General features: G+C 37.1%; 4 protein-coding genes across 5 annotated transcripts; 2 read left to right on the top strand and 2 right to left on the bottom strand.

The window, feature by feature from the left end:
* The first annotated feature begins 148 nt into the window (after window positions 1-148).
* Window positions 149-1,779, top strand: LOC105156605 (2-methylene-furan-3-one reductase). Its single transcript, XM_011072783.3, has 4 exons — window positions 149-463; window positions 559-882; window positions 1,027-1,186; window positions 1,305-1,779. Exons 1-4 carry the CDS (start codon window positions 284-286, stop codon window positions 1,568-1,570), a joined length of 930 nt encoding a protein of 309 aa, XP_011071085.1. The 5' UTR covers window positions 149-283; the 3' UTR covers window positions 1,571-1,779.
* An 87-nt stretch (window positions 1,780-1,866) lies between these two features.
* Window positions 1,867-6,299, bottom strand: LOC105156604 (carbonic anhydrase 2). 2 transcript variants are annotated; one of them, XM_011072782.3, is made up of 10 exons: window positions 6,142-6,299; window positions 5,973-6,059; window positions 4,632-4,693; window positions 4,175-4,333; window positions 3,703-3,751; window positions 3,486-3,602; window positions 3,305-3,358; window positions 2,571-2,665; window positions 2,363-2,468; window positions 1,867-2,251 (listed from the first exon to the last, which is right to left on the bottom strand). In XM_011072782.3, the coding sequence occupies exons 2-10, from the start codon at window positions 6,024-6,026 to the stop codon at window positions 2,087-2,089; spliced, it is 861 nt and encodes a 286-aa protein (XP_011071084.1). In that variant the 5' UTR covers window positions 6,027-6,059; window positions 6,142-6,299; the 3' UTR covers window positions 1,867-2,086. The 2 variants fall into 2 exon arrangements, with proteins under 2 accessions (XP_011071084.1, XP_020547627.1); XM_020691968.2 differs by lacking the exons at window positions 5,973-6,059; window positions 6,142-6,299 and adding an exon at window positions 4,837-4,977.
* Window positions 6,300-7,723: 1,424 nt separating this feature from the next.
* Window positions 7,724-10,269, top strand: LOC105156603 (polygalacturonase non-catalytic subunit AroGP2). The gene is made up of 2 exons (XM_011072781.3): window positions 7,724-8,113; window positions 8,257-10,269. The coding sequence occupies exons 1-2, from the start codon at window positions 8,042-8,044 to the stop codon at window positions 10,069-10,071; spliced, it is 1,887 nt and encodes a 628-aa protein (XP_011071083.1). The 5' UTR covers window positions 7,724-8,041; the 3' UTR covers window positions 10,072-10,269.
* Window positions 10,270-11,004: 735 nt separating this feature from the next.
* LOC105156769 (U-box domain-containing protein 19-like) lies at window positions 11,005-13,493 on the bottom strand. The gene has a single exon (XM_020692163.2). The coding sequence runs from the start codon at window positions 13,350-13,352 to the stop codon at window positions 11,292-11,294; it is 2,061 nt and encodes a 686-aa protein (XP_020547822.2). The 5' UTR covers window positions 13,353-13,493; the 3' UTR covers window positions 11,005-11,291.
* Window positions 13,494-18,088: the final 4,595 nt, after the last annotated feature.

Genomic DNA, 18,088 nt, shown 5'->3' with positions numbered 1-18,088 from the left:
ACTAAACCATTGACAGAATGTGGGGTCTTGAGTCATAATTAGACTGAATGCTACATAGTTAACAAAAATGTTAGGTAAGAAAGTTGAAGTGGCAAAATAGGTAAAACCATGAACATCAATCATCTCTTAACCACTGTCCGGAGTATTAATCATAGACCGCTCCACTCTCCATGATACAACTAAAACCCTCCAATTTTTACTGTCTAAGCTAATTATAAATAGGCTGCAAAGATCAGGCCACTGCGCGCAGAAGGGCCTGTTTTTATAAACTCTTAGGATAGAAATGAAGGCCTGGATTTACAGTGAATACGGGGGTGTTGAGGTTTTGAAGCTGGAGTCTAATGTTGCTGTGCCTGAAGTTAAGGATGATCAGGTGTTGATTAAGGTGGCTGCTGCTGCTCTTAATCCTGTTGATTTCAAGAGGAGACTTGGGCTGATCAAGGCCACTGATTCACCTCTTCCTGTAGCTCTCCATCATCATCCTTTTCTATTATTCGAATTCTTGGTTATTTTCAAGCATGTTCGTATTGCCTATTAATACAAATTCAACTGTTTCAGATTGTTCCAGGGCACGATGTTGCCGGCATCGTTGTTAAAGTTGGGAGTCAAGTGAAGGAGCTGAAGGAAGGAGATGAAGTGTACGGAGACATCAATGAGAAAGCATTGGAAAAACCCAAACAGTTGGGTTCTTTAGCTGAGTACACGGTTGCTGAGGAGAAATTATTGGCTGTGAAGCCCAGGAATCTTGATTTTGTCCAGGCTGCAGCTCTCCCTCTTGCAATTGAGACAGCCTATGAAGGTCTCGAAAAGGCTGGCTTGTCTGAGGGAAAATCTATTCTTGTCCTTGGAGGTGCTGGTGGTGTTGGATCCCTTGTCATTCAGGTGAAATGCTCCTACTATATACTGTATTGATCTTGATTTTCTCTGTACATATTTCGTTATTTTTCCACTAGGAGCATGGTGGACCTAGAAGGTTTACCCAATGGATTAAAATTTATTTTCAACAAGAGCTTGGTGATATTGCAGCTTGCGAAACAGGTCTTTGGTGCTTCAAGAATTGCAGCCACTTCCAGCACTCAAAAACTGGAATTTCTAAAGAGCCTGGGCGCTGATTTGGTGATCGACTACACCAAGGAGAACTTCGAAGATTTGCCTGAGAAATTCGATGTAGTCTATGATGCTGTCGGTAAAGACAATGACCCTATTCGCCTCATGAAAACTCCGGCGATCATCATATCATAGCATTTTAATTAAGATGATGAGTATATAGATGTAATAACATGAATTGTTTTGAATGTGAACAGGGCAAAGCGATCGGGCGGTGAAGGCAGTGAAGGAAGGTGGTGGTGTCGTAACCATATTCGGTCCGGTCACACCACCCGCAATTGGATTTGTGGTCACTTCAAATGGAGAGTTCTTAAAGAAACTGAATCCGTATCTGGAGAGTGGGAAGGTGAAGGCGGTGCTCGATCCGAACGGACCCTTTCCTTTCGACAAGGTGAATGAAGCTTTCTCCTACCTGGAAACGAATCGAGCCACTGGAAAGGTGGTCATATTTCCAATTCCGTAAGAGCCCGTTTGCCTATGAAACAGAGATTATATGAGGGTTGAATAAAGATTGCCGTGGGGAGTCATGTCGTACATATAAATATATATATATATATATATGTCTTGTTATTAATATGATGTACTAATAGAGCAAAGAAAAATTGAAATAGTATGTGAGTGTAGCATCCTCAATTTGAAAAGTACGCTAAATAATCAGTTGTTGAGATGAAATAGCTGGATTTGCGAAATTAGTGTCTTAGCAAACACGGTATTGTGTATGAAAAATAAGTTGAGAATGAAGATTTGACGAAAAACACAAGACCCAGAAAAGAAAATTAAATAAACTGTCATTTTACAGAGCATGAGCAACAGTACTGGACAGTAGCTTGCTTAATTTACAGACCAAAGATAAAGAAGCCAAATAGAGAAACTTATTATTAGGGACAAGGGAATGTCTTAATTTTACATCATGGTAAGAGTTACATTACATGATGACATGACAAGGTTATATATATATATATATATATATATATATTAGTCAGAGTGTGATAGAGGGTAATGGCTTGGAGTCGAAGTCCCAAAGCTGGAAAGAACCCTTGACAAAATCATAGTGTCCTCCCTTCAACAAAAGGGTTTTCTTCATCACACCTTCCCTCACAAATGGATAGCTTAACAAGTTGGCCAGTGATATATTCACAGCTTCCTGTTCATCCCTCCAACAGAAACCAAAACATAATAAATTAATCCTAATTCATCACCACCACATTGCTCTCTCTCTCTCTCTCTACACACACACTTAGTTCAATTGAATTACCTTCTCAAGGAGAGTGCACTGCTGATCGAAATCTAAATTGCTGCATTCTGTTCGCACCTTCGCCTTAGCAGCCTTGCAAATGTTGACCCACTCTTCTATAAAATCACTGCATATGTATTGTGGAACTGAAACGTTCAGTATTCAATTTACAAGAAATAATGAAAAAATGCAGCTGTTGCAAAATTGGAGAGTACAACAGTACACTGACCTCTGATGAGTGTGAGTGGTGGCATCCTCAGGAATGGACATGAGCCCCTTTATGCCTCCACAACAGCTGTGCCCAATTACCAATATGTTCTCCACCTATATCATTATTTATATATTATTACTATCCATCCAAACAAATTAATTTTTTTGAATAATTATTTACTGATCAAAGTTGATAAAATAAATTAAATTTTAAATTTATATGAATAAAAATAATTGATATAACTAATTAATTATTTATAGAAGGAAAAAGTGCAAGTAAGTATATTCTGTTCAATCTACATTTTGGCTACCAAACCTTGTTTCTCTAAAGCCCTAAATCTTAATATATAATATAGATATTTTTTCTCAGTACATCCACAAATAATTTTAATATTTTCTTCAGAGAAAAACTATTTGACTGATATAAATATGATAAGTAAAAAAAAAAATCTTTAACTTAATACAGTAACAAATCAGTAGTATTTTACAAAACCTCTACCCACCCCATTATAGGCAGCGTGGAATTAGGTGGGGTTTCCAGTTAACTAATTAAAGCAGTATATATTATATTATATTATATTATATGGTGTAGGGGTTTGGACTTTTGCGTGCCTCATCTGACCACCTCCCACACACCCACTTTCACTAAACCAACTGCTTTTTCTTACATTATCAAATGCTGAAAAGTTAGAATCAATGTTGGGGAATTATAGAATTAGACTACACTATATATAAATTAATTAGTGTAATCACCTTCAGATGCAGTACTGCATATTCAATGGCAGCCCCCACTCCCGAATATTTCGTCTGCAATACACACACACCCACACACCAACAAAGATAAAAAGGTTCAAAGCAAAATTCTTGAAATTATGTACTTAATTATATCGATGTTTTAATAAATTAAACAATATATCATAGTTGATGTTTATACCTTGTCAAATGGTGGAACCATGTTGGCAATGTTTCGGACCATGAATGCCTCCCCTGGTTGGAAATTCAAGACGTGGGAAGGGCATACTCGGGAATCCGAGCACGCAAAAACCAAGAACTACGTATACCATAATTCACTTTTAGTTTTATTACCATATGATGACAAATCAAAGCTCAAATTCTTTGTATTCCAAAATATTGGTAATTAGAACTGGTACCTTTGGGGCTTGTCCTTTGGCAAGCTGACCATATAAAGCAGGATTTTTGCTACAAGTCCAAATGTATAAAAATCAGTCATCTGCATTCCTTTTTTATTACATAGTTTTTAATTTTTTAATATTGCAATGATCTCGAATTATAGTTTCATTTCATCAATGGTCATAAATCCTATAGGACCCAATTCAATACTATCCACAAATACAAAAAAATTGTACCCTCAAAAATCAACTTTAGAATAACAGACGAAATTACTAACCACCCCAATCCCAGACCAAGAAGAAACTAAATAGTGATGTGAGGGTAGATAAGTAATTTCATTGATTGCAGGATGGTATATTTCCGGCATCTCCAAGAATCCGGCATCTTTTTCTATTTTGGATGTCGAATGGGCTCCAACACCGTAACACAAAGTACAAAACTTTTATGCATTTTGATGCCAGTGAACATACGTCAACAAAGTAAAGTACTTACTCGTATTTCTCTTTCTTGAAGTGATCGAACCCGGTTCGGATCCTCTCATCCGGGTCCGAGGCCGGCTTCTCAACCGCCCCCTTCTCGGTGGCCCCACCCAACTCCGCCGTCAACTGTCTGATCTTCGCGGCGGCAGCCGCCTCCAGCTCGCCTTTCTCACTGCAATCCCAAGAAAATGCAGAAAACCGAAAAGAGCTCAGCACATCACCCTGGGACCCACAGTTGATCGTAAACAAACAGTTGAAAAACTGTTTGGGCGTTACAAATGAGAGCCGCCGATGATGCAAGAAAAGCGTATTATCCGGGCAGGGTGTGAAATGACAAGAAAAGGTCGGTAGTGTTGACTGTTATGACAAGTGTCGATAATCCCGAGGAAAGAGGGACAGAAATGGGAAACAAGTAGGTAAAAATGGCAGGAGGAGTACGGAGAAGAATTATACATAGAGACATACGGTACCTAAGAAGCTTCTTCAGTCCTGCGATGGCTTCCTCGTACGTGTCCTTTACCATTTCCTCTTTCTGCAAAATCCCAGACATAAAATCCTCTTGTTATGTACACAAAACACCACATACGTATCTAATCATACGCTGTATAAATACAAACAATATTGAAAATAAATAATTTTTTAGAGTGAATTATTTTGCGAGATTTGCAGACGAACCCTTCTTGGGATTAATGACTGTGGAAATAGCTTTTTCTGAGTTGAAAAATAAAGGAAATTAGACCAAGGATTATTGTGTTGTGTCCTAAAGGCAAGTGTGTCCCATGGTTCTTGTTTTATACAAGGAGCTCATGACCATGGTTAATTTAAAAATTAAATGAATGGATAATAAATTAAACTATGGTTGGTTGGACTATACATATATACAATTATAAATACTTTAATAATTATTTATTTTATAGAGAAATGAATATTATTCAATTCAAGGGGTGGGGTGGTGGAGATATATTAATGGAAAATGGTAAGTGGATTGTGGACACCACTTCTTTATTTTTCTTTTCCTTTTTTGGTCCTAAAAAGTTACTTTCTCATTATTTAAATAATACTTTAAATTAGAAATTATTAAAAGAATCAGTATTACTAAAATGGTATGTCAACCAACAAAATAAATCATAAGATGTATCTTAATTAACTCTTATTTGGTTTAATTTATTTGCTTTCTAATTATGGTTATCCAAACACTTACTTATAAAATAGTAATCAACTTTAGAATATTCCTACTGTTTGATTAATAATAATAATACTTTTTTAAGTAGAAGATAACACGCTCACAGGCCGGAGAATTATGATTAATTATTTAAGTGTTGAACTCATAAAAATTTGGTATGTAATGTAATGTAACTCAAATGTGGCTGGTGGCGTGTTTGGATGGACAAGTCAAACGGACATAACTTCAAATGCCCCTTTATTTTAGGCAAAAGAAAAGTGACTCAACTCACCGGACCTTTGGATCTACTGATGTTGTATTCTCTGAAAGAATTTGTTTTTTTCAGTCGGTTTATATTCCTATTATTTAAAAAAATAATTACACTTCTCTTCCTAAAATATAATGTATTACATATAAATCGTATATGATTTATTGCCAAGTCCTCCTATATGTCTAATTTCTTTCAATGGGATGCCATCTAAGAAGCATCTCTCACATTTGCTTCCTCCCTTTAAAAGGAAGATGGGTAGGGAGTGTCAATCATCTTCCATAGTCTAGAAAGGGGGTGTGTGTGTGTGAAAAGCCATATTTGCGATAAAACTACAACGGGAGTATCAACAAAATTGAGCACAAAGGAGGTCAAAATTACCACGGGTTTCCTGGTGCAGCACAGCGTAATGCATTTCTTGAACGTTCCAGCCATACCAAGCTTCCTCTAAACTTAATAATTATGCTCCTGCATCCAGCTGACAATTGTCAAGAAAATACATAGGGGTACTATATATGGGGATTGGGTGCAGAAAAGTACTAGGTACTACCTTGGAATCTGGGGATAATTGGAGGGTTTAGCAGATACTAAGGTAGGAAGGGGGGGACTGATTTTGAATTGGTTTATATGGGAACGACGAGAGAGAATGTTGATGATGTGGTGTGCTGTCAAGATTTTACACTTGGAACACATATTTGAAGTGTGTATGGAGGAAGATTGCAAGTAGAGACAAAAATTAAAGGGAGTTGAAAGGATTGGAGGGGAGATGTGGATGAAAAAGGATAGCAAAGTGATGATGAGCAAACAAGACATGGCTACCTTGTATGGTCACTATTGTTTTGTAGATTGATTTGAATTTATGTACATCACATGTAGCTACGTATGCATCTCAATTTCCTTGGCCACGTCCTCATGTCTGAATCCCAGGCACGCACGGACGCGCACACAATTCGTGTGTGTGCTGTTATGACAAACATATGCTTCCAGTACTTGATTTATCAATTATTAGCCCACAATACGAAGTAGACCGGCCCAAGCCAGCAGTGCTAGGTGATTGAACACCACTTGAGCTCAAAAATCATGGATACACCCCACACTGGTATGCGGCTAAAAACCTTTGTCATCTTTAGGCCTATGACCAAACAATAAAACTACTTTAAGGCCCAATTATAGGCGAGTGGAAGAAGCAACCCGCTCCAGCCTAAGGAAACATATCCTCAGAATTCAGTATGCTTAGAAAAAATCCTCCAAATGTAAATTTTTTATCAAAATTAGGTCTTATCAAATTGAATCAATTATATAGTAAGTATGATAAATTTATATATGGTTGATTTTTTTTTCTTTATTGTATATCAATCACACGACGTGTGTATTATAATTATTATATAATTGATTTAGATTCGACTGAATTTGATCTGGATTAAAAAATTTCAACCTTCAAGTGTTCTATTTATTTACTTTCTCCATGTTATTTTTCTTTGTTTTTTCTTGAAGCATTCTCTAAGACTCCATGATTCACAAAATTGAAGATTCATCACGGTGATCTTGAAAATGACACATTTGTGTGGATAATCTTCAACATTACAAGAAGACGTTTTTGTAATTCAATCAAAGTAGGAATTTATAGACAAGTTTGATTCAGATACATAAATCAATGTATCTATCTTGTCTCGACCAACTCAATCCACATATGTGACGATTTGATAGATGAGTTATTGTGGATATAAATCTACATACGATGTTAAATTATTATTCACTATTTCCAACTTTCACACTATACCAGAAAAGAAAAAGGAAAATATTGGAAATCTACAAACATTTTGAGGAATAATTACATTTAAACTCCTTGATTTATGACATGCTTATACAAACTACCCCTATCTTTTAGATAATTATACAAGTTCATATAAATAAATCATAGATGAGTGAATGTAAATGTAAACAAACCTAGATCAGGAAATTTGGGGTTCAAAAGTTCCCATCATTTTTGCAAGCAGGATTTTGACTGAGATGTGTCATGTGTGGTTCAAGCCTTAGATATGTAGTAATGCATGCATCATGTTCCTACAAAGCAGCCCAAAAATTCAGCTCCTTCTTCCACCTCAAACTATTGGATCAAAAATCGGGGATGCCAACACCTCAACTCAAAGCACTCTTAACGTGAATATCATCTAATCCGCTTTTGTATTACAGCAACTAAAAGTGTGATCTATATTAAAAGCGCGACAGCAAGTTTGCTTCATTGTTATTTGTGTGTATGACACAAAGCGTGATGCCTAAAGTATGACATGAGAACCGCTCCATCCTATTTTTCAAAAATCACACCAATCCACCCTAATTTCCCCTTCCTTTCTCCCTCACTATAAAGAAATGAAATCCTAACTCCAATCAGAAACTAACCACACCCGCCCATCTCTTCCTCACTCATCTTCCTCTCTCACTTATAAAAAATGCACTCCTCCACCGCTCCGCCTCTTTTCCTCCTCCTCTTACTCATCTCCTGCTCTTTTCCATCCCACGATGTAAGCCCCTTTATCCTTAATTATTCGCAGTGTTGATCAAGTTGTTAATTTTCTTGTCCGTGATCTCCTTGGTTATATGGGTGTGTTGGTTTGTATGTACGCCGCCGTGCGACTTAATTGATGTGTGTATTGCTTGAATGCAGGTGGTGTTGGCCGCCCTCGCCGGAGAAAACCCTTTTACTCCAAAGGGCTACGTAGTCCGTTACTGGAAGAAACAAATCTCCAACAACTTGCCGGAACCATCGTTCTTGCTCGACAAAGCCTCGCCGCTAACCGCCGCGGAATATGCCTCCTTCTGCAAACTCGTCAATGATCAAAACGCCCTTTCTACGCATCTCCCTCTTTTCTGCACCAAAGCCAACCTCATTTGCTTCCCCGATTTATCGCCAAGCCTGGAAAAACACATGGACAATGTCGACTTCGCCACGTACCTTAACAAGAATTTCACTAACTACGGCGGGGACAGGCTCGGCGGTGTTGACTCTTTCAAGAATTACTCCGACGGGGACAACGTAGTTTCAGACAATTTCCGCCGCTACAGCCGTGACGCCGTCGGCCACAATGAAAAGTTCACTAGCTACGCCACGGAAGTGAATATGGCAGACCAGAGCTTTAGCGGCTACGGCACTGCCTCCACTGGCGGCGACGGAGAATTCAGCAACTATAACCACGGCGTAAACGTGCCAAACCTCCGTTTCAACGAGTATGCCGATAACAGTAACGGACGGAAACAAATTTTCACTGAATACACCACAGATATCAATGCTGGCGACCAGACATTCACCAGCTACGGCAAGAACGGCAACGGCGCCACAAATGAATTCACCAACTACGGAAAAAATTCCAACGTTATGGGCTCCAATTTCAAGAATTACGGCGAGACTGGAAATGGTGGCAATGACACGTTCACTTCATACGGGGACGAAACAAATAACCCGCAGAACACATTCAAGAATTACGGCGCAGAAGGAAATTCTGCCGTCGAGAGTTTCAAGAGTTACAGGAGTGATTCTAATGTCGGAGGGGATGATTTCCGATCCTACGGAAAGCAATCAAATGCTGCCCAGATGGATTTCGCGACTTACGCGCAGGATGTCACTGATGGCAATACTAAATTTAGTGGGTACGGCGAAGATGCCTCTGCCCAAACTGTCGATTTCAAGCAATATGCTCTGAACACCACTTTCAAAGCCTATGCAAAAGAAGGTGTCACATTTGCTAGCTACACTAATGAGAGCGCTGCCGCAGCTGCTTCCTTAGCAGCCAAGGGCAAAAAGGTAAATAGGTGGGCAGTGGAGCCGGGGAAATTTTTCAGAGAGGAGATGTTGAAGAGTGGCAGTGTCATGCCTATGCCTGATATTAGGGACAAAATGCCCAAAAGGTCGTTTTTGCCGCGGGCTATTGTTACAAAATTACCCTTTTCGACCTCCAAGATTGATGAACTAAAGAACATTTTCCATGCCGAGAATGATTCCAGCATGACGAGCATGCTGGTTAATTCATTAAACGAGTGTGAGAGGGCACCAAGCCCTGGTGAGACCAAGCGGTGTGTGGCCTCGATCGAGGACATGATCGACTTTGCAACCTCCGTTCTTGGCCGGAATGTAGCCGTCCGCACGACAGAGAATACACAAGGGTCGAATGGTAATATCACGATCGGGCAGGTCAAAGGGATCAACGGTGGGAACGTGACCAAATCAGTGTCTTGTCATCAGAGCCTATTCCCGTACTTGGTATACTACTGCCATTCAGTTCCAAAAGTTCGGGTCTACGAAGCGGATATTTTGGATGCGGAATCCAAGGCCAGAATAAACCATGGTGTTGCCATCTGTCATTTGGATACCTCATCTTGGAGCCCGGGGCATGGGGCCTTCATTGCATTGGGTTCAGGCCCCGGCAAGATTGAGGTGTGCCATTGGATCTTTGAGAATGATATGACTTGGACAGTGGCAGATTAACGGTTCCGGGGGGGTGGACCCCACTTTAAGCATGGAGTTGATCCAATTTGATCATTTCAGCACTCAGTTACCATTTACTACTAGTTGGATTTTTGTAGTTGAGAAGCAACATATGTATGTGAATGGCACCTGCTGCAGTAATGCAGAGGGATTTGATCAACTAAACAGGCTTAAGCTACATATTCTAGCTGCTGTTCAATGGAAAAATGTAAAAATGAAACCATGTTTCGTATATTTTTCTCTTCTTCTCATTTTTCTTAAAAACTAAAATACAACGGTAAATTACGTAATTACCATAATTTATTGTGTCGAAAACTACCAAAAAAACTGGATTCAATATAATTTTGCCCCGATTTAAAAGAAAATTAATGAAATTCATCGTTTTATCATACAATAATGCACCAATAATTTAAAAAATAATTGTGTTGAGACAGATATAGCATACTTCTAAGTTGAATACTAATGTATATTTATATCTAACATAAAAAATGGGAATTTTTTTCACTGATAAAGGGTGATTTGTGATATCAAAACACTAATTTTTTATTTATTTATTGATAACACCTCTAAGTCGGTGTTTATTTTTATTTTCTTTATTTCTCCTTTTTGTTTGGTGAAATGTAACATCAAGCATGTAGTTGATCAGGTGGAAAAACAAAGAAATATGATGAAGGTTTATGATATATCCCTGATTTGCTTTGCATGACTGAGATGAAAATGAAATGAAGAAGCAATAGTAAGGCCCATCCCTACTAGCTGCTGCTACATCAATTGATACATATAATCAATGCAGGACCAAACGCATAAAGTTTTATGTGGCACCCTAATATGTGATTGACAGGCGTCCTTTCTAAGAGCGAAAAGAAATATAATTAAAAATTTAACTGTAATCTGGGACAAAAACAAAGTAAATAAAATTTAGACAAGGAAAGATTTATTACATTGCAAACATAATTCTTATAATTATTAGCACAAGTAAAAGGAATCATATAATACAACAACTACTTGTACAGTACTGCTTCATCAGAAAAAAAAACAGAAGCACGAGCACCCTTAGTGACAAGCTCTTGAAAAAACTGAGCTTCTGTCACAGTAATCAATCAGAAGAAAGCAAGAAAGTCTAAAAAATTAGAAATAGAACAAGCATCCTACAGAGAAATGTGTATGTACATTACAGATGCTTGTTAAGTATGCAAGTGTGGCAATAGCTAAAAATTTGATCACCACACATGGACAAAGTGTTCTTGAGGAAGTGCGGAAGCCATCGACCCGGAGGAGCTCTTTTCGTGGAAGGCGTGTAAGATCCTGATGAGTGAAGTAGCTCTCTTACTTGATCTGGACGTTCCGTTAGTAATTGAGGTGTATAGAGACACCATTAGAGATGGGTTCTTTACTAAAAGAGGAACCACATCTGCTCCATCATTTATGCACAATGCGAGCAACAACGAGACGCAGTACTCTTTTGCAGCTCTGGATTCGGAAGAGCCCAAAATCTCAATGATTTTAGGCAAAGTTCCTGCACTTATGATAGCCATCGTTCCATCAAGTTTCTCTGCAAGAGTTGCTAATACTGCTAATGAATCTGTTATAAGATCTTCCCGTTGGGAAGACGACAACAGATTAACCAGCAAGAGGACTGATCCAGCAGCCAGAACCCTCCAGTGATTCTCAGGGTACATAAGGAGCCCCAAAATTGTGACCAATGCATTCTTTTTTGCACGGTCAGGGCCGTCCCTGAGTAAGTCCATTAGGCCTGGAATAGCACCCGGGATTCTCCCTATTGTTTTTCGGTACTCTTCAACCGAAGCAAGGTAGAATAATGCGCCGGCTGCATGCTGGCGAGCTTCTGTCGTTAGTCCCCGATTCAGAACATTGACTAATAGGTCCAATCCTCCATTTTCGACTATGATTGTCTTACTTCTGGAGTACTTTGAGAGATTCAACAATGCTGCCATTGCATTCTCTTGTGCCCCTGGATTGCTGGAGAGAAGCAAATCCAACAGAGGCGAGATGGCATCAGCTTCTACCAAACAAGACCTGTTAAAAATGCTTGTTTTGGTAAGAAGACGAATCTCGTAGGCGGACTTATGCTGCTCCTCACTTCTTCCAGCCATAAGCCTGCCAACGAGAAAACTGGCAACCAGAGTCATGGCCTGTTCAGCTGCCAGACTGCCTGCACCAGCTGATGATCTTGTTAATTCACGATTTTGCGTGCCCGATTCAGCAAATGGGATACCCTTTTCATGACAGTATTGCTTGATGAGCCGCTTCAAAGCATGATTTGGAACCAGATCCACACAGACTAGCCTCTCACCTGTCTTGGGACAGGTGTGGTTACCAGACCTGAACCATTTCAGGATTGAAGATCGATCATACGTGTGCCCAGTTGATATTGTCACGGGATCAGTCATGATTTCCAGCGAAATCGGACACCTGAAATCATCAGGATTCAAACAGCTGAGCAGCTCACTGCTCCACCTTCCGTCAGATTTTTGTGAGCCCTTTCTTGCATTGTCTACACTCGAAAAAAGAGTGCATCTGCAATAGATCATGAAAGCCATCAGACAACTAAGAAATCCCACTTCCCTTTTCTCAGCAGTCAAATACTCTTGGCCAATCTCACTCTCCAAAAATTTTACTTCTTTATTGCACTCACTCCAGCTTCTGATTCCCAAATGCTCCAGAACCCTTTCTAAATCACTGGATTCCGGAGCAATTCCACCTTCAAACTGATCAATAATCCCAAGAACCTTTCTCATGGCTCTTCTGTCATCCTTTTCCACTTCAAACTTCGCTTTCAGCGCTTGTTTTCTCACAAACTCCACCAAGTCTTTGACTTCATCAGCAACATCCAGGTCCGCCAAAGGCAGAACATCCAAAGCCACCACAATAGCTCTCATCAGCACGCTAAAATGAGTCGACACTTTCTCCGACTTCACCAGCATCCATAGCCTGGCATCATCTCCCGCACAGTCTTCCAACAAGTAATGAACTTTTTGGAAGATGAAGTGGAGCTCAGACAAGCCCAAAGCCATGGAAACCTCAAATCTTGAACTCCCATTTCGAATTTCTTCAAGAAAAACAACAAGGGTCTCGATCAATTGGATCGAGGTTCTTGCATTTTTCTTGTTTGTGAAGAATGCCCTAGATTTAAAGCCACATATTGTTTGGCCTAGGTTGATCAAAGAAGTGAGAAGCGTAGACAAAGAAACTGATTCACAGGGACGAATGGCCGGAAAATTTAAAATCCGGCGGGTGAACTCAATGGATTTGTTTATCATTGAGCAACAAGTATCAAAGAGAAGAAATTTTCAAGAAACTATACAAGAAACAAAGAGATAAGTCTATATAGGAACTTTTTGAACTTTGAGAGCTTTCTGTATATGACAATTTGTCTCTTGCTCTTGTGGTGGCAGTTGGCTATATATATGTATATATATAGGTTCGCCGTTGAATAACGTAGCAAGGGACACGTGGTGTCATTGCATGCGTTGACCGAGATCAAAGGTTAAGAACTACGACACGTGGCTAAAGGAGATGTGGAGAGTAATGGGATCTTCAAAAAAGGAGGCTGCAGGGAAGTTTTCCTGAACTAATAAGCTGCCGACACGTTCGCCGAGTATTTGGGTAGAGCTCGTGGGGGGAAGGGGTGCATGAAGGAACGTGCAGGTGCAGCCGACATCACTGCTGTCGCTGCGTCGTTTGAATTAAGAGGCATGGATCTACTGTACTATCTAAGAAATAAATTCATTTTTATAATATTATAGGTACTTTAATTTTGTTCTTATCTCTAAAATACTCTTTTAAATGAAATTGTGGCAAAATATTATGAAATCAGGTTTTGATGACATATGTGGATTTCCAAGCAAAAACAAGATTTTTAGTATAAAAAATAAATCACTTTTTAAAAAGTTATATGGGTAAATTATAATCAATGTGCTCCCTTGAAATTTATTATAATTATAAATTTCTCTTATTGTTTAAGAAACTACAAGTACCCTCTAAAATAAACAATCGTCTAACAAACAACTCTCGTTTCAGTCAATTGTAGAAAGTTATTTGTTAGACAATCATTTATTCAAAAAGAATATTATAATATTTCTAACAATAAAAAAATATTTATAATTTTATCGAATTTATCCAAATTACAACGTCCGTGGGGTTGAACCTGCTGTCACGACTTCATTTCCATAAATCAAGACACAATATATACAATTTATAACATATTGAATTTAATCTAAAATTTTACTTAATTGTTGCTGTTTGTCCAGAAAATTTTAAGCTCTAAATACTTACAATCTAATTGCCATAAATTTTCTTCAAAAAAACAAAAACTGCAAGAAAATTAGTGGATTATGGCGCATCAAACGTGCATGATTAACGAAAGGAAACAACACAGAATGAGAGGATGTCAATAATATTAGTGGATTATTAATCTCAAGTCAATTTAATTATGACAGTAATCAAATTAGTTGGCATTAGAGTTTGTGATAAGAAGGTGGTTTGTATTTAAATGTGTTATTGAAATCACGAACCTCAACTCATGGGAAAGAAAGATCACAGAAGGAATTAACGTTTTATTTTTATTTTTATTTAATTCAATCAATGATAGCTCTCAAATAATGGAACATAGATACATGCATTGTTCTATGTGTATATTATGATTTTCTTTATTATTATTATTCATACTATCTCTTTGATATATTTAATTTGACGGAACTATTTTTTAATTTTTGTAGGAGAAATTAAATAAACTTTCTTAAATTTTATGAATATAAATAACCTTTTGTTTGAAAAGCTTTCAATATCCTTTAATTTTAACATAGGTCCAAACAGCTAATTCAATTCGTTAGTTTTCGTTGGTTTTTCATTCATTTTTTGTAATAAACTAAGCAAAATGCCACTGTGGACTATGAAATATATTTTTATTTATTTTTTTAAGAAAAAAATTGAGATATTTTAGGAAATAAGTGGACAATATTTTTATAATTTTTTTCATCCACCTTATATAGGTTTTTCTGTATTTTTTAAAATAAAAAAAATATAAAAAGTGCAAAATTGACAATTTCAAGCCTTCATAAAAAATTACATAATTTCATCAAATATCAAGAAACCATTGGTAAATTTTCATACAACAAAAATATATTTATAATTATGCAAATATCAGGAGTGCCTATTGTAATTTGCCTCCTATATATATATATATATATATATATATATAATTCTTGTGTGTCTCTTCATATATGATTTTTTTATTATTATTTTACTATATCTATATTTGGTCTTGTACTAATATTTTTCTTTACTTATAAAAAGTGAAGAGTGCAAAAATAATACAAGTCTAATGAATCTAGATCGTCGTTCCAGACTTGGCTTGAAATGGTTATGGGCCTAAAGAGAAGGAACCTGCAAAAAAGACAAGTTAGCATTATGACGCCTAAATTAGTATTGGATTCAACGAAAAATAAGAGAAGAAAATTAATAAACATAATAAGGGATCGGAATATATTGATTAAATCGAAAGAAATATGTGAATTTGTAAGAGAAATGCTTGATGGGTGCTTGAAGAAATGCTTGGAATGTCAAAAGAGACGTCCCCCGCCTAAGGGACCAAACCTATATGTAGGGGGAGTGCCTCCACCTGCTGGGGGACTATTCCACTTTCCAAATTCTCGGGGGATGGGTTAAGGTGATGGGATAAGTGTGAAATTATCTTAATCAAATTGGATATATCCAATAAAAGTATCTTTCGGTTAGGGGAGACCCCTTATTTGCAGGAAATCTCAGCCGTCAGGGAAACCTTCCTTACTTTAAATTGACGTGGTCAGACGAGGCGGTTGATTGATGGGCCAGCTGCACACCATGTGGAGAGGAGAGATTGTTAGGTTTATGGGCCTTCGGCTGATCCTCTTTGTTGGATCTTGATCATGGCTCAAGTCCAGGGGTGTTTTGGGCCTATGTCCTTCGTCTCGAGTTGTTAGGATAGGTATATCAAACGACCCTGAATCTTGTTATTTTTCTTGGATTGGGACTCCTAAGGCATCCGCATGACAAAGTTTTAAACCATTAAATAATATAAGCAAAAGGAAAAAAAGAATAATTATTTCCTGACACCATTAGTTTAGATTGATTTAAATTTATGAATGGGCCAGCAGAATTAAAACGTATCGAGTGATTTACATTCCCACCCAGCCTAGACCTTAAACTGGGATGATCTATCCAGCCCGGCCAGTTTCTCACAGATCTTGCTGGTGAGGCCCAGGGCCCAATTATGGAACTAAATATTATGTCTTCTAATAAAATCTCCAACTTTCTTGCCATATTACACAAGAACTCTAGGCTTTGAAAGAGGAGAAAAAATAATACATTTCTTTTAAGGTTTTTGTTACTGTCCAAACAAAAGTAAATTTCAAATATTCGAGAAAAATTAAATTAGTAAAAAAAATTATTTATTATGATTTATTCGATTAACCATTTTCTTTTTCGTTTTGTACTAGAAAACAAATCGGATAATACTTTTAAATTATTAAAAATTAAACAAGAAACGACATAAATACCTGTAATGAAGATAGTTGAGAAGAATCATAGGCATATTTTATTCAGAGGCAAGGATCACAATCCCATGTCTCCCCACGCTTCTTCACCACTATAATTACATTATCTGCATTATTGGTCTTGCTCTTAAGGTAGCTGCATCCACATTCCAGAGTATGATTTTTCAACGTTAAAACATCAAATGACACCACTCCAAGAGATCTTCGGATGATATCACAAATCAGCTACAATAATTTATGGATTTTCTTTTTAAGTTAAATTACACTTTCTCCTCTTAACTATACGCGTTTTTACACTTATATTATTTAATTCTTTTAATCTCAATTTTGTAAAATCTCCATATTGCCATATGTAACTATTTTTCGATTGAAAAAATATCACATGCAACACAATATGGTACTTAAAAAATGTGATGTGATGTTTTTCGCGTGTGCACTACACATGATGTTTGTCCGGCAAAAAAATAATCATATAAGGCAAAGTGCAAGTTTCATAAAGTTGAGACGGTAAGTTGATAAAAAAATAACTTTAAATGACAAAGTGTAAAAACAGGCATAATTCAGATGATAAAATATAATTTACCTTCTTTTTATATGAATTGAGTATATATAAAAAAGCATCAACTAATGAATGAAATTACGTCACTAGTAAAATTTATATTGTATTGACGTGGTACATGTGATTTATATTTTTTTAAAAAAAAGAAATCCTATGCACGAATCCTAAATCCTTTTTGTTATATTTCCTTCACCCATGATGAAAGTTCGACATTTCCACATGATAGTTGAGCAGAATTTTAAAGATAGTAGGATAAATAATGTAATAAACAGTTCAATTATGTGAGAGAGATGATGACAAGAAATATACGCCAAACTCATCAGTAGTTGAAGTTTTCGGTGAAAACCGCGTCTATGGGTTTCGTGTATTAATATTAGTCATCATTTGTTTGTGCAAAATTGGTCCAATTGGGCAGCCGTCGCTTCCATCTTCTTACCATATAACAGCTGTTTGATAACAGAAAAATGGACAGTCAAGATATGAGCCAATAATGCATATGATCATTTCGGTTTTCATATTTGCTTTTCAGACAACCAAGAAACTGTCCCTGATGATGTATGTGCATGAATCATTAGTATATATATTTTACGTGTTTAATGCAATCTATTCTATAATATTACAAATAAATAAATTATTCTTTTATAAAAAAATTAAAAATTTACAGGAGTTGAATCATTTTAAAAAATATAAAGGAGGTAAATTGTTGTATATTAAAGTACACAGGCGGATTATTTGCTCATTCGCAATATCACGGGGAGTTGCTTGCATTTTTCATATCTTCTACTGACACAAATATTATATATTTAAGTTAAGGATAATTACACTCCCTTCTGCTGAGATTTGGTCCAATTATTAGTATATATCTTCCACGTGTTTAATATAATTTACCTCTTGATATTTTAAA

The sequence above is a fragment of the Sesamum indicum genome, linkage group LG2 (assembly GCF_026168435.1).
Source record: "Sesamum indicum cultivar Baizhima isolate 11 linkage group LG2, ASM2616843v1, whole genome shotgun sequence".
NCBI lineage: Eukaryota > Viridiplantae > Streptophyta > Magnoliopsida > Lamiales > Pedaliaceae > Sesamum > Sesamum indicum.
This window is presented reverse-complemented; position numbering and strand designations above follow the sequence as displayed.

Coding starts and splice junctions, on each gene's coding strand:
- LOC105156605 (XM_011072783.3), top strand. CDS start 284: ATGAAGGCCTGGATTTACAGTGAATACGGGGGTGTTGAGGTTTTGAAG. Junction 883..1,026: donor TTGGATCCCTTGTCATTCAG/GTGAAATGCTCC, acceptor GTGATATTGCAG/CTTGCGAAACAGGTCTTTGG. Junction 1,187..1,304: donor TGTAGTCTATGATGCTGTCG/GTAAAGACAATG, acceptor GAATGTGAACAG/GGCAAAGCGATCGGGCGGTG.
- LOC105156604 (XM_011072782.3), bottom strand. CDS start 6,026: ATGGCTGGAACGTTCAAGAAATGCATTACGCTGTGCTGCACCAGGAAA. Junction 4,334..4,631: donor GGACTGAAGAAGCTTCTTAG/GTACCGTATGTC, acceptor TTGGGATTGCAG/TGAGAAAGGCGAGCTGGAGG. Junction 3,603..3,702: donor CCAAAGGACAAGCCCCAAAG/GTACCAGTTCTA, acceptor TGGTATACGTAG/TTCTTGGTTTTTGCGTGCTC.
- LOC105156603 (XM_011072781.3), top strand. CDS start 8,042: ATGCACTCCTCCACCGCTCCGCCTCTTTTCCTCCTCCTCTTACTCATC. Junction 8,114..8,256: donor GCTCTTTTCCATCCCACGAT/GTAAGCCCCTTT, acceptor GCTTGAATGCAG/GTGGTGTTGGCCGCCCTCGC.
- LOC105156769 (XM_020692163.2), bottom strand. CDS start 13,352: ATGATAAACAAATCCATTGAGTTCACCCGCCGGATTTTAAATTTTCCG.